The 11,879-nt window shown below is 29.0% G+C and overlaps 5 protein-coding genes across 6 annotated transcripts; 3 read left to right on the top strand and 2 right to left on the bottom strand.

Moving 5' to 3' along the window:
• The first annotated feature begins 132 nt into the window (after nucleotides 1–132).
• Nucleotides 133–1,437, top strand: LOC113794002 (uncharacterized). Its single transcript, XM_027344085.2, has 2 exons — nucleotides 133–328; nucleotides 394–1,437. The coding sequence occupies exons 1-2, from the start codon at nucleotides 210–212 to the stop codon at nucleotides 515–517; spliced, it is 243 nt and encodes an 80-aa protein (XP_027199886.2). The 5' UTR covers nucleotides 133–209; the 3' UTR covers nucleotides 518–1,437.
• A 126-nt stretch (nucleotides 1,438–1,563) lies between these two features.
• LOC113793998 (V-type proton ATPase 16 kDa proteolipid subunit c-like) lies at nucleotides 1,564–2,060 on the bottom strand. Its single transcript, XM_075820458.1, has one exon. It carries the CDS (start codon nucleotides 2,058–2,060, stop codon nucleotides 1,569–1,571), a length of 492 nt encoding a protein of 163 aa, XP_075676573.1. The 3' UTR covers nucleotides 1,564–1,568.
• Nucleotides 2,061–2,838: 778 nt separating this feature from the next.
• LOC113793992 (nitric oxide synthase-interacting protein) lies at nucleotides 2,839–3,946 on the top strand. The gene is made up of 3 exons (XM_027344071.2): nucleotides 2,839–3,114; nucleotides 3,186–3,701; nucleotides 3,764–3,946. The coding sequence occupies exons 1-3, from the start codon at nucleotides 2,939–2,941 to the stop codon at nucleotides 3,939–3,941; spliced, it is 870 nt and encodes a 289-aa protein (XP_027199872.2). The 5' UTR covers nucleotides 2,839–2,938; the 3' UTR covers nucleotides 3,942–3,946.
• A 169-nt stretch (nucleotides 3,947–4,115) lies between these two features.
• Nucleotides 4,116–4,981, top strand: Mettl5 (Methyltransferase like 5). Its single transcript, XM_027344077.2, has one exon. The coding sequence runs from the start codon at nucleotides 4,217–4,219 to the stop codon at nucleotides 4,871–4,873; it is 657 nt and encodes a 218-aa protein (XP_027199878.2). The 5' UTR covers nucleotides 4,116–4,216; the 3' UTR covers nucleotides 4,874–4,981.
• Nucleotides 4,982–5,475: 494 nt separating this feature from the next.
• Nucleotides 5,476–10,023, bottom strand: Synd (protein kinase C and casein kinase substrate in neurons protein Synd). 2 transcript variants are annotated; one of them, XM_027344067.2, is made up of 7 exons: nucleotides 8,015–10,023; nucleotides 7,776–7,913; nucleotides 7,353–7,700; nucleotides 6,814–6,927; nucleotides 6,134–6,372; nucleotides 5,892–6,064; nucleotides 5,476–5,811 (listed from the first exon to the last, which is right to left on the bottom strand). In XM_027344067.2, the coding sequence occupies exons 1-7, from the start codon at nucleotides 8,426–8,428 to the stop codon at nucleotides 5,690–5,692; spliced, it is 1,548 nt and encodes a 515-aa protein (XP_027199868.2). In that variant the 5' UTR covers nucleotides 8,429–10,023; the 3' UTR covers nucleotides 5,476–5,689. The 2 variants fall into 2 exon arrangements, with proteins under 2 accessions (XP_027199868.2, XP_075676572.1); XM_075820457.1 differs by lacking the exon at nucleotides 6,814–6,927 and having other exon boundaries at nucleotides 8,015–10,019.
• Nucleotides 10,024–11,879: the final 1,856 nt, after the last annotated feature.

The raw sequence follows: 11,879 nt of genomic DNA, 5'->3' as shown, positions 1-11,879 counted from the left end.
TTTAGTGTTCGAATCATTTTTTTAAAGGCGGTTTTATCGCCATCTATTTTTAGTAATTCGAATTATTACTTGAATCGAACGATTTTTGTTTATGATGGCACGTCGTTTTACGATGTTCTTTTCATCTGTGATTTTTTTTTTTGTGTTCGAATGCCTGATCTGCATTTTTTTTTTTTGTCAATTTCGAAACGAAATAAAGATTCAAAAAAATGCTTTTTCCGGTTCGATGTTGGACATGTGGTAAAATAATTGGACATCTTTGGGAAGAATTCAATGAACAACTTCGTATAGCCAAAGTTTCCAATGATAATTTGGAAAATGGATTAGAGTAAGTTATTTGTTTATTTCAACTAAACAAATTCATTAAATATCGTTTCGTTTCATTTCATTTAGACAATTATTTCAACGAATGGGTTTAAGACGTTATTGTTGTCATACAATGTTTTTATCACATTATGAAACATATGAAGAAGCAATTAAAATGGGCTTTCCCGAAGATTATAGCAATATAACATGATTTGAATGATATTTAACCAAATCAAATTAATCAAAAACAATGAACAAATCATGCACACCAATAATTTTTATTCGAAAAAAAATTCACCAATTCATAATTAATTAATTAATCATTAATATTTTGGGGATAAATTCAAAATGAGAATCTGGAATAAAATGTTTATTTTTTTAAATATGATACAATAACACATTTTCTTGATTAATATTTAAAAAAAACAAATGAAATTAAGCATAATAACATCAAATCAATGAAATTTTTTTTTGTTGGGAGAGAAAAAAGTGAAAGGAAATTAAGAAAATGATACCTATGATAATTGTTTTGTGTTTTCGTTAACCACATCGCTGCTATGTGTGTGTGTGTAAAATATTAACAACAAAAATTTCTTTCTTTTTTTTTGTACAAAAAACAAATGAAAATTATCAGTAAAATAAAGAAAACCTGCGTTGTGTGTGTGTGGTGTTTTGGGATAAATTAAATTGTGAAAAACAAAAATCCGATATTTTTCTTTGGAATGAAATTCAGATGTTGATGGTTGGTTGTTAACGAATATAAATTCTTCAAGCAGGAATGACTATTGCAGATTTTTTTCAACTGTGGCTAATAAATGGCGATGATAAATTGAACTTTGTTCTCCGTTGTTTTTTTTTTACAATCCAAAACATTTGAAAACATTTTAAATGGGTTTGGCGAGTGGGCGTTTTTTTTTTGTTGTTGCTGTGAGAAAATGGTGGATTTCTGTTGATTTGATTTGAAACAAACTAAAGCAAACATTGTTTTTTTTTCTTTCATCTTCATTGGTCATTCGAATTAAATAAGATTAAAGAAAAGGAAAAAAGAGAGAAAAACGATAATGACTGTAGAATTTGAAGCAGCGGTATAATGAAAATTTGATTATGATTTTCCGGTAGAGAGAGAGAGAGTGAGAGAAAGAGAAAAAAACATTTCTTGATAAACATTTTGATAATGATGATGATGATGATCGATGAAAATTAAAATTGTGGATGATTGGATTTTTTTGAATGAAAAATATTAATTGAATTTTTGAATGGTTTCAGTTTTTGGTTGCCAAAACCAATGCAACAATCAAACCATAAAGACCCAATACTTCGGCAAAAATAAGAATAAGAATCATACCGACAAAAAGACGTGGTTGTTGTGCTATACCACGAACACCAGCATCACCAACAATACCAATTGCAAAACCGGCTGCTAAACCGGATAGACCAACGGAAAGACCAGCACCAAGATGTAAAAATCCTTTAAATAAATGATAACCACCCGTTTCAAGACCACCTTCACCAATACTATTAGCTATAATAGCTGCAACAACCAAACCATAAATAGCAATAATACCAGCCATAACAACAGGAATAATTGATTTTATAATTAATTCAGGTCTCATTACGGCCATAGCAGCAATACCGGTACCAGATTTTGCCGTACCATATGCTGCACCAAATGAACTAAATACAATGGCTGATGCGGCACCAAGTACACCGAAAAATGGTGCATAAACGGGTGATAATTCAGCTTCATTAGACATTATGAATGTATTATTTGTTTGTTTATTATGAAGAATTGATGATAAATAGAATCGAATTGAAACACAGTCGAATTTCGAATTGAATAGTGTCGTCAATCAAATTGGATTTTTTTTGATGGTAAAAAAATTTTCTAGATTGGTGAACGCAAAAAAAAAAAGCAAAATCGAAATTAAAATGATGAATAAAAATGGAAATGGAAATGTGAGAGAGGCGTAAACACATCAATGGCCATCAACAAATCATCCTTACCTTAAAGCCGATAGCGGTCGTAGCAATGATGAATCTTTCGATTAATAATAATATGACTATTAAAACAAAAATTTACTGATGATTTTTTTTTCGTTTTTGAGAGGAGCCCAACCAACAAAACTCAAGATAAGACCAAACACAACCAGAAATACGTAGTATATAGTGTGTGTATGTGATATATAGTCAATACCAAATGCAAAAATGAAAAAAACCAAATTGAAACCAGGCGATGGAAAGCAAAAAAAAAAATAAAATGGATAAGTTGAGTTTATCAGAGGGAGCGAGTGAGAGAGAGATGTAATTTCACTTTGGGTTCAAAAACAACCAACCAAAAAAAAACTATACAGCCATTTGACAATAAAAGAGTGGTGGCGTTTCAATCCGCCGACGATGATAATATTGTTGTTGATGATGATAATGATGACGAGGACGACTACATCGACGTTGATAGGTCGAAACCCACACACACACGCCTATATAGACATTTTAAACGCAGGCTCGGTTTTTGTTACTCTGGATTTTTTTTTCCAGATTCATCCATAGAAGATAGGATGGGATATTTTTTTTGGTTGAGTTTTTGTTGATTTTAAAATTTGAATTTTGTTTGTTTTTGGAAAGTAAAAAAAAAATGACCCGCCATGCAAAAAATAATACAGCATCATCGGTTTATTCATATCATGAACGACAACGTGATAATCAATCAAGTGGTTATGGTACAAAACATAAACGTTTGAATAAAGATTCGGTTAAAGATTTTAATGCCTGTAATCTTAGTTTACAACCATGCCGTAATCCGGTTATAACGTAAACAATAATTATAATTATAATAATGTTTCAAATAAATTCATTGACTTTTCATTCTTTTTTTAAATCAGTCCAGATGGTTATCTGTATGATAAGGAAGCCATTTTGGAATACATTATTCGACAAAAGGCAAAAATTTTACGTGATATAAAACGTTATGAAAAAGAAAAACAAAAAGATGAACAACGAATAAAAGAATCGATGGAAGAAGATAATGTACGAAAAGCGGAAAAATTTTCCAATCAAGAAACAATGAAAATATTGGGAACCGATAATATTGAACAACAACAACCATGTAGCTCGTCCCAATCATCATCAGTTTCGAACATGAATAATGGAAATGATAAACAATTGCCCAGTTTTTGGATACCAAATCTAACACCATCAACTGAAGATCGAACAAAAAAACCCGATACAATTGTTCGATGTCCAATAAGTGGAAAACCGTTGAAAGCAAATCGTTTGATTGATGTAAAATTTACTTTGACCGATCCAAAATGTACAGATCCATATCGTGCAACATATAAATGCGCTGTTTCTGGAGATATTTTAACAAATTCATCACGATGTGTCGTATTGAAAACATCGTAAGTTAATATTAAATTCATTAATCCGTATTCACGATTGAACAATTTCATTTTTAAACCAGTGGCTCTGTTATTACGGAAGAATGTTTGGAAAAAATAATCAAAAAAGATATGATTGATCCGATCAATGATAAACCAATAAAGGAATCGGATATTATTCCACTTCAACGTGGTGGTACTGGTTATGCAAGTGCCAATGAATTAGAAGCTAAACTTCATCGACCTGTTATGAGTGCTTAGAAAAATGATTTTTTAAAAAGAAATATTTCATCTATTTATTGACTATATTTGGTCTATTTATAAATTCTCATTCATTTGTAATATTTCATATAATACATTTTTGAATTAAATTTTTTTAAAAATTAAAAAAAATGATAATTTAAAAGAAGAGCTATTTTATTCATTCAAACGATACAATCGATAGTTTGATTCGATGTTGTATTTTATGTTCAACATGGTTCGAATTTAAATGCCTGATTTTGAATTTGAATTTTTTCTTTTTTTTCGGTAAAATCATGAAACTTGTACGTTTGGAAATGTTATTGGAATCAATTGATGGTTTTGATAATCCAAAAATTCAGCTTGAACAATATGAAACTGGACATCATATTGGTGCACGTATGTTATTCACAATGAATTCATATGATGATATTGAAGATAAAATGATTCTGGATTTGGGTACTGGTTGTGGTCGTCTTGGATTATCTTGTGCTTGTCTTGATGCAGCATTTGTCCTTGGTGTTGATATTGATCCAGATGCACTAGAAAAATGTTCCGCCAATCGTCATTGTTTAAAAGAAGATGAAGAGCCAAATTTTTTAAATAATTTCGATATTTTGTGTGCTGATATTTGTGATAATTCAATATGGTCACAATTTTCGAACACAAAATTATTCGATGTTGTTGTTATGAATCCACCATTTGGTACAAAAAATAACAAAGGTATTGATATGATATTTTTACGTCGAGCACTGGAATTATCCACCGGATCGGTATATAGTTTACATAAAACATCAACACGTGATCATGTTCTGCGAAAAGCTAAAGATTTTGGTGCTCATGGTGAAGTTTTAGCCAAATTACGTTATGATCTACCACGTACATATAGATTTCATCAAAAACAATCAAAAGATATTGAAGTTGATTTTTTTCGTTTTGAACCAAATTTATGATTATTCATCATCATTGTACATAAACTGCCAAATCAAATTTTTTTTTAAAGTTAATTATTCATTTATTTATATATATATTTGACCAATAAAAACATTTTTGTTTTTGTTTGTTTGTTTGTTTCATTCATTCATTCACCAAACATGTGTACAAAGTGAGGAATAATAAAAATGATGATGATGATGATGATGATGGATGATAAAGCACAGAATTGTTTTGTATTTGTTTGCTACAAAAAGAATACAAATATTTTCGAATCAAATCAAATCAATCGATTGTGTGCGAGCGAAAAACAAAAAATCTAAAATGATTCGAATTAGAAAAAAGACTTTCATGTTGTTGTTTTTTTGGACTAAAATCAATGACTGAACATCTGGAGAAAATTTCTTTTTGAAAATTGTTTTCCAAATCAAAAAAAACAATGGATTTTTTTCATCTCATTAGATATTCATGAAATGTGTTCTGGTAACAAAAACGAAAAACGAAACGAAACAACAATGAATTTATAATTAGGAACATAGATGTGCTATTGAAAAAATTGATTTAACCTTCTTTGTTTTGTGTTTCAGTCAGTCGATTGTTTTTTTTCAATGTTTTGTTTCAGTGTTTATCTGTTAATGGAACGTTGATGATGATGATGATGATGATGATATTTTGAATGATAATCAATTAATCAATCAATTAATTAATAATGATTTAAAAAAAAATGATCATTAGTAGTAATGAGGAAGAGGAAAAAAAATGTGGTGGCAAAAAAAAAGAGAAAGAATGTGTTGTGTGTATTTGAAAGTGTAATTTTATGATTTTAAAATTTTGAGCTACGAGGCAACAGTTGAAAGAATTTCGATATAATTGGCTGGATAAAGACCAACACGGCCATCTTTACGGCCTTTACACCATCCTTGGTCATCTTCATCTTCCAATTTTTCGAATATATCACCTGTAATGGAGAAATTGAATGAAATTCGTTATTTAAAAAAAACAAAACAAAATATGATGATGGTAATAATTATATAGTACCTTGTTTGAACGATAATTCATCAGCTTCGGCACCAACATAATCATAAAGTGCTTTAACTAATACACCTGGTTCACCATTATCAACTAATGCATCATTTGAATAATCTTCCCAATCTTCATGATCATCTTCGAATGGATTTTCTGGATCCATATTACCAGATTTACTATTTGTTCTTTAAATTTTGGAAAACAAAACAAAAAAAAATCAATCAAAAATCAATCAATCAATCAAATAAACTTACGTATTTTTCCTTTTGGCAGTACTATTATTATTATTATTATTATTGCTTATTATATTTCCATTATTGCATGATTGGTCAATGATTTTATTATTATCATCATTTGTATTTGTATTGGAATAATAATCACTTTGATAATTAGATATGATAACATTATTATTGTCACTATTGCCATTATTATATTCATTGTTTATATTTTTTTTATCTTTTTTCGATATGCTAGCTAGTTCATGATTGTATTCCTGGATTGGAGACAAAAAAAAATCAAAGAAGGTAGGTAGGTAGAAAAGAAACAAAATGACAAAATTAAACTTTACACATTCAATCAATGAAGTGGAAACAACAAAAAACAAAAGGAAATTATCAATAGTGATTGATTGAGAAAAATTCATTATCATTCCCCGAAACACCGAAGAAAATAATAATAAAAAAAAAAAGTTTAGATTGAGAAAATTAAATAAATAATTAATTTGAAAGGTGAGAAAGAGAGAGAGAGAGATGTGTTAATGAAAAAAAAAGAATAATAAATGGAAAAAAACAAAATAGAAAAATAGCCAAAAAACAAACGGAAATAAAAGCATGCAGACCCCGGTGAAAAAAACTGATTGAGACATGAATAGTGAACAGAACAGAACAGACACAGACACAAACAAAACAAAACAAAAAAACTTTGGTCACATTACAGGTAATTCTTCAGTTAATTTTTGTTGATTAACCAATGTTATTCCATTTTCGGATATTGTTGTTGCTGTTGTTGTTTTCTTTTTGATTATTTCACGAAATTCTTCACAATATTCCTATGATGATGATTTTTTTGGTTTCCACAATAACAACAAATTATTAATTTAAACAAAACAAAAAAGAAGTAACAAACAATGAAAACGTTTTTTTTGGTTGTTATAGTAGTTTTTTTTGTTTTTTTTTTCGGTGTAGATTGCATCGACAAATGGCAATTGACAAAAAACGAAACCCACATCATCATCATCATTATAATCAGCAAGGGAATATGATTTTTTTTTTTTGAAAAAAAAGGTAGCAAAAACGAACATTCAAAACATTTTTTTGGATAATCAAAAATAAAAAACATGCAAAAAACGAGAGAAAAAAAATGACAAAACAAATCATTATTAGCAAAAAAAAAAACGATACAGGTAACGAGGTTCAATCAAGGTGTTTTGCTGGTTTATTGATTGGGAAAAATCAATTCAATAGTTTTTCTTACCTCAAATTGTGGCCAATTCATTGGCATACCAACACCATATGTATTTGACCAATATTTTAAATCTTTTGATGCATCAGCATTCTGTATTGTATGCCTAAATTCTTCATAAATCGTTACTAATTCAGGCATATTTGTTAGATTAAGGCAATTGTGAATTGTGAATAAAATTTCTTTAAAAAATTTTAAACGTTTTTCTTCAAATTCTTGACAACGTTCAAATACAGTTTCCATATCTTCAATATATCTTGAATTAGCCATACTAATTTCTTTTAATGCTTGATCATATTTTTCTCGGGTTTTTTGTACTTCATCTTTTGCTTTTTGTGCACGATCTTGTAATTTTTTTACCTATGTATATTTTTTTACAGTAAATAAAAATTATCAGTTTAAAAAGAATTAAAATAAAACAATAATAATAATCACCTGATCAGGAGATAATGATGTATCACCGGATGCATTTCTTTCCTGATTAGTAACTGAACGTTCATTTTTACAAGCATTAAAATAATCTTGTTTACATTTATTAACTTTACTTAATAATTTGGCCCATGGTTTTTGTGCCTAAAAATGAAATTAAATTAAATTCAATCAGTTAATTAATCAATCTAAACGGATAATAAAACCATAACCATAACAACAACAACAACAACAAGCCTACTTACTTTTTTAAACGCCTCATCAAATTCTTTTTTCTCTTTCAAATGCATTACATTTTTATGATAATTATCTTTTTGCCAATTACGTATTTTATTAATAACATCTTTTTCTAAATCATTTTTTATTTTCATATGTAAATCATAACGTTTTTCAGCTTCACCAAGAACACCTTTCCATGCTGATTCAGTTGTACCATATTCTGGTCCTTTTACAATCATTTCTTCCCATTTTTTTGCCCATTGTCGAAGATTTTTTGCATAACCATATTCAATTTCTGAACGTTCTTTTATTAATGTCATCAGATCATTACATAGTTTATGTCCATCTTCAGTACGTTTTGTTGTTTTTTTATAATTTCCTGGTTCCCAAAAACTATCGGATGTAGCCGATGGTATTGCTTCGTCGCTATGATGCGACATTATGAATTTTTGTTGTTTTAGCTGTTTACGTTTGAAATTTTTTTTTTCTTCTTAGATTTAAGACTTTTTTTTGGAGATTATCTGATGATCAATGAAGAAGGAAAAACACACAAACACAAAAATAACGGTAAAAATAGTCACAACCAAATAACTTGATAACCGCGGTAGGAAAATTGAAAGATTTAATTTTGGAAATTTTTCGTTTGTGGTGTCGTTTGAAACAAGAAAACTTTTCAAACGAAATTAGTTGAAAGTTAATTAACTTCACATCGATTTATCATTCAGACGACATCAATGATATGATGATGAAGAAAAATGTTTTTCTCACATCAACAAAACGATCAAACCATTTGAATTGTGAAGATAATCAGTTTTCAATTTATCGATTAGTTCTTCTGCAAAGAAAAAAATAAAGATGTGATAATTGATAAACGACGTTTTGGACACACGAAAATTTGTCAAGGCAAAACAAAAAAAAAATATGAATAATTGATTTTTGCTAAGATAGAAAAAAAATTGGTTGAAATATGATGCTTTTCGATGGCTGCTGTTGTTGAAATTCTTCTCAAGATGATGATGATGGCCAATGATAATTATTTATAAAATATCAGATAATTTGTGCACAGACAGACACACGATACACCTGTTGTAAATTTATTTTTTGTAAAATCATCAAGGCGCAGGTTGTTGTTTATCAGTGTAAATTTTTTTGCAGAAATATTTTGTTGTTGTTTTGATTATTTGAAAATTTTTTTCAGAAATTAAAAAAGTGAAAGACAATACGGTCAATGTAAAAAAAAAAAGAAAAAGAAAAGATTCAGTTGGTAAATCAGCTGTGATCAGGGGTTTGTTGTTGTTGTTTGATGAATTTAAAAATAATTATTTTTGATTTGAATTTTTTTTTGAACCCGGAATAAAAAGTATGGAATTTTATTTGCGAAATTCTGTACCAGAAATCAACCAGAACAGAATGAAGAAGAAAAAAGGAAAAAAACACCGCACAAGAATTTAAAAAAAGAGTATTTGGAATATTTTGAAAATGTTTGAATGAAATTTTTTTTCTGCCTGATGAAAAAAAATGAAAACAAAAAAAAAACAAAAACAAAAACAAAACGAGAATATTATCGAGAAAGAAAACAAAAAAAAACAGAAACAAATCGAAAAAAACTATCAACAACACACAAAAACATAACCCAAAAAGAAGTTTTTTTTTCAAACGAATGTAGTGGTTGCGATTGTTGTTGAGTTCTTCTTGAAAAAAAAGTTTCTTTCAAAACAAAATTATCATCATCGGTTGATGATTGTGGTTGTCGGTCGGTAAATGATGATGGTGGTGGTGGTGGTGGTGGTTAAGTTTGATGATAATAACGTTATATATTTTTTTTAAATTGAAAATTGTTATCGTTGTTGGTTAGTAGCAGGTTGATTGGTGTGTGTATATAGGATTCGAACGTTTGTCAAAAACACAGAGCGGAGCGAAGCCAAAATTTTTTGCTATCTTAACCAAATCATCATCATCATTTCTCTTCATTTTCTCTCTTTCTTTTCTTGTTTTTTATCATCATCATTTTGATTTTTTATACTCAAAAAAACAAGAGAGAGAGATGTGTTTGTGTATGAATTCAGATATCACACAGAGTGAGAAAATTATTAATGTTGTGAAGAAAATGATGATGAAAATAATAACGATGATGCTATGTGAGAATCCACTATATGTATCCACTATACATTCTTTGTATATACATTCACTATATACTGTAGTAGAGGTATGGTATATTACATGCTGAAACACCCACCCACACATTCGTATATATTCAGGTAGTAGCATATAATAATGGTGGTAAATGTGGTGGTATATATATGGATCTTTTTTTTTTTTTTTTTTGGTGGGATTATATAACACAACAACAAAAAGTTAAAAGTTGGGCGCCAATTGGATTTCTTTTTTTTTACTTTAGCTCTCTTTCCCCATATATCTCATTCATTGAGATTAATGTTTGGAAAAAAATATATTGATGGCATCCATCCATCCACCCACCCGACCAGCCAGCCATCCCCGTTACAAAATTTAGAGTTATGGATTATTATTATTGAAATGTCTAAGATGGGGATATATATGGGACAAAAAAGAAGGATTTCTTTTCTTCCAATTGAGAGAACAATTTTGTTTGACAAATAGGTTTTTTTCCCCTGTTTTTTTTTCTACAAAATTGATTGATTGATAAATCAAGAATCAATTTATGCAGGAGGGGTGGTAAAAAAAAGTCAAAAAAAAGTTTCATTTTTTTCAAAATAAATATAAATCAAATTTGTCATTTTGTATTTAAATAAAACGTCAATGTCAATTTTTTTTTAAAGAACAGGTATTTTTTTTCTGGTTGCTACCTGCATTGGAAACTTCGAATAAACTATTAACTTACCTGCATTGGAATTTTTTGCAGGTAAAATGAAATGAAATAGTTTTAAGAGTGACGACAGTTTGTCGCTGTGTGTGTGTGTGTGTGATTTACGGTATTTAGAAAAAACATTTACTGTAGTTTTTTCCATTCGCCTCATTCATTCACTTTAGCTGGTTAACTTAATGGTGGTAATCATAATCTACTTATTTCAAAGCCAAAAATGTAGAAATTTGTAAGATTTTAAAGAAATTTTTCCTCCCCCTCTACTCCTGATGCTAATCAATCAAATTGATGATTGAGCGAGAGCAGAGAGCTAAATGTCACTTTGCCAAAAATCAAAAATCAAAAAAATTATTAATGTGGATTATCATTGGCATTCGACAATCATTAATTAACGGTAAAAAGAAAGAAAGAAAGAAAATAGTTTTTTGAAAACACTAAAAATATCATCATCCTCAGCATCCTTTAGCCAATTTGATTTTTGATTTTTTGGTTTTTTGATTTTTGATCGTTGCACTTTACGGCACTTATTGATAATTTTTTTTTCAATCAAAAATAACAGGATTACGGGATTTTTTGATTTTTGAAAAACCAGAAAAATGCTCAATCATAACCCAATGGAATTTTTTTTAGTTTCTTTTTCTAAATTTTAATGGCGTTTTAAAAAGGTACAAGCAAAAATGCAATCATCATTCAGTTAATTGTCACACTCGGTGTGTGTATAACAGTGATTGAAACCTTACAGATTTAACTCATTGAATGACTTATTGACTTGTTTAGTTTATCAATTGTTGTTGTTTTTCCTAAAAATACCTTTGCCCTTTAAAAACTAAATACCTGCATGTTGTCTGGCTTACCTGGATGGTTTACCTGTCTGCTAATAATAATGTCATTATCGTTCAATATTTGATGATTATGATATTTTGATTCGGGTAAAAAATGGGTGGTGGTTTTTTTTCTCTACAGTTTTGGTTGGTCATGAAGAGAAAAATCCAATTTTCTTTCGCTTTCTTGCACCAAAAAGCCTGGTGGAAATGATATCAATGAAGAAA

This window comes from Dermatophagoides pteronyssinus, unplaced genomic scaffold, assembly GCF_027571235.1.
Source record: "Dermatophagoides pteronyssinus isolate colony J.1.1.1.1 unplaced genomic scaffold, Derpt_VIB-CSIC_2022.12 sq0006, whole genome shotgun sequence".
Taxonomy (NCBI): Eukaryota; Metazoa; Arthropoda; class Arachnida; order Sarcoptiformes; family Pyroglyphidae; genus Dermatophagoides; species Dermatophagoides pteronyssinus.
This window is presented reverse-complemented; position numbering and strand designations above follow the sequence as displayed.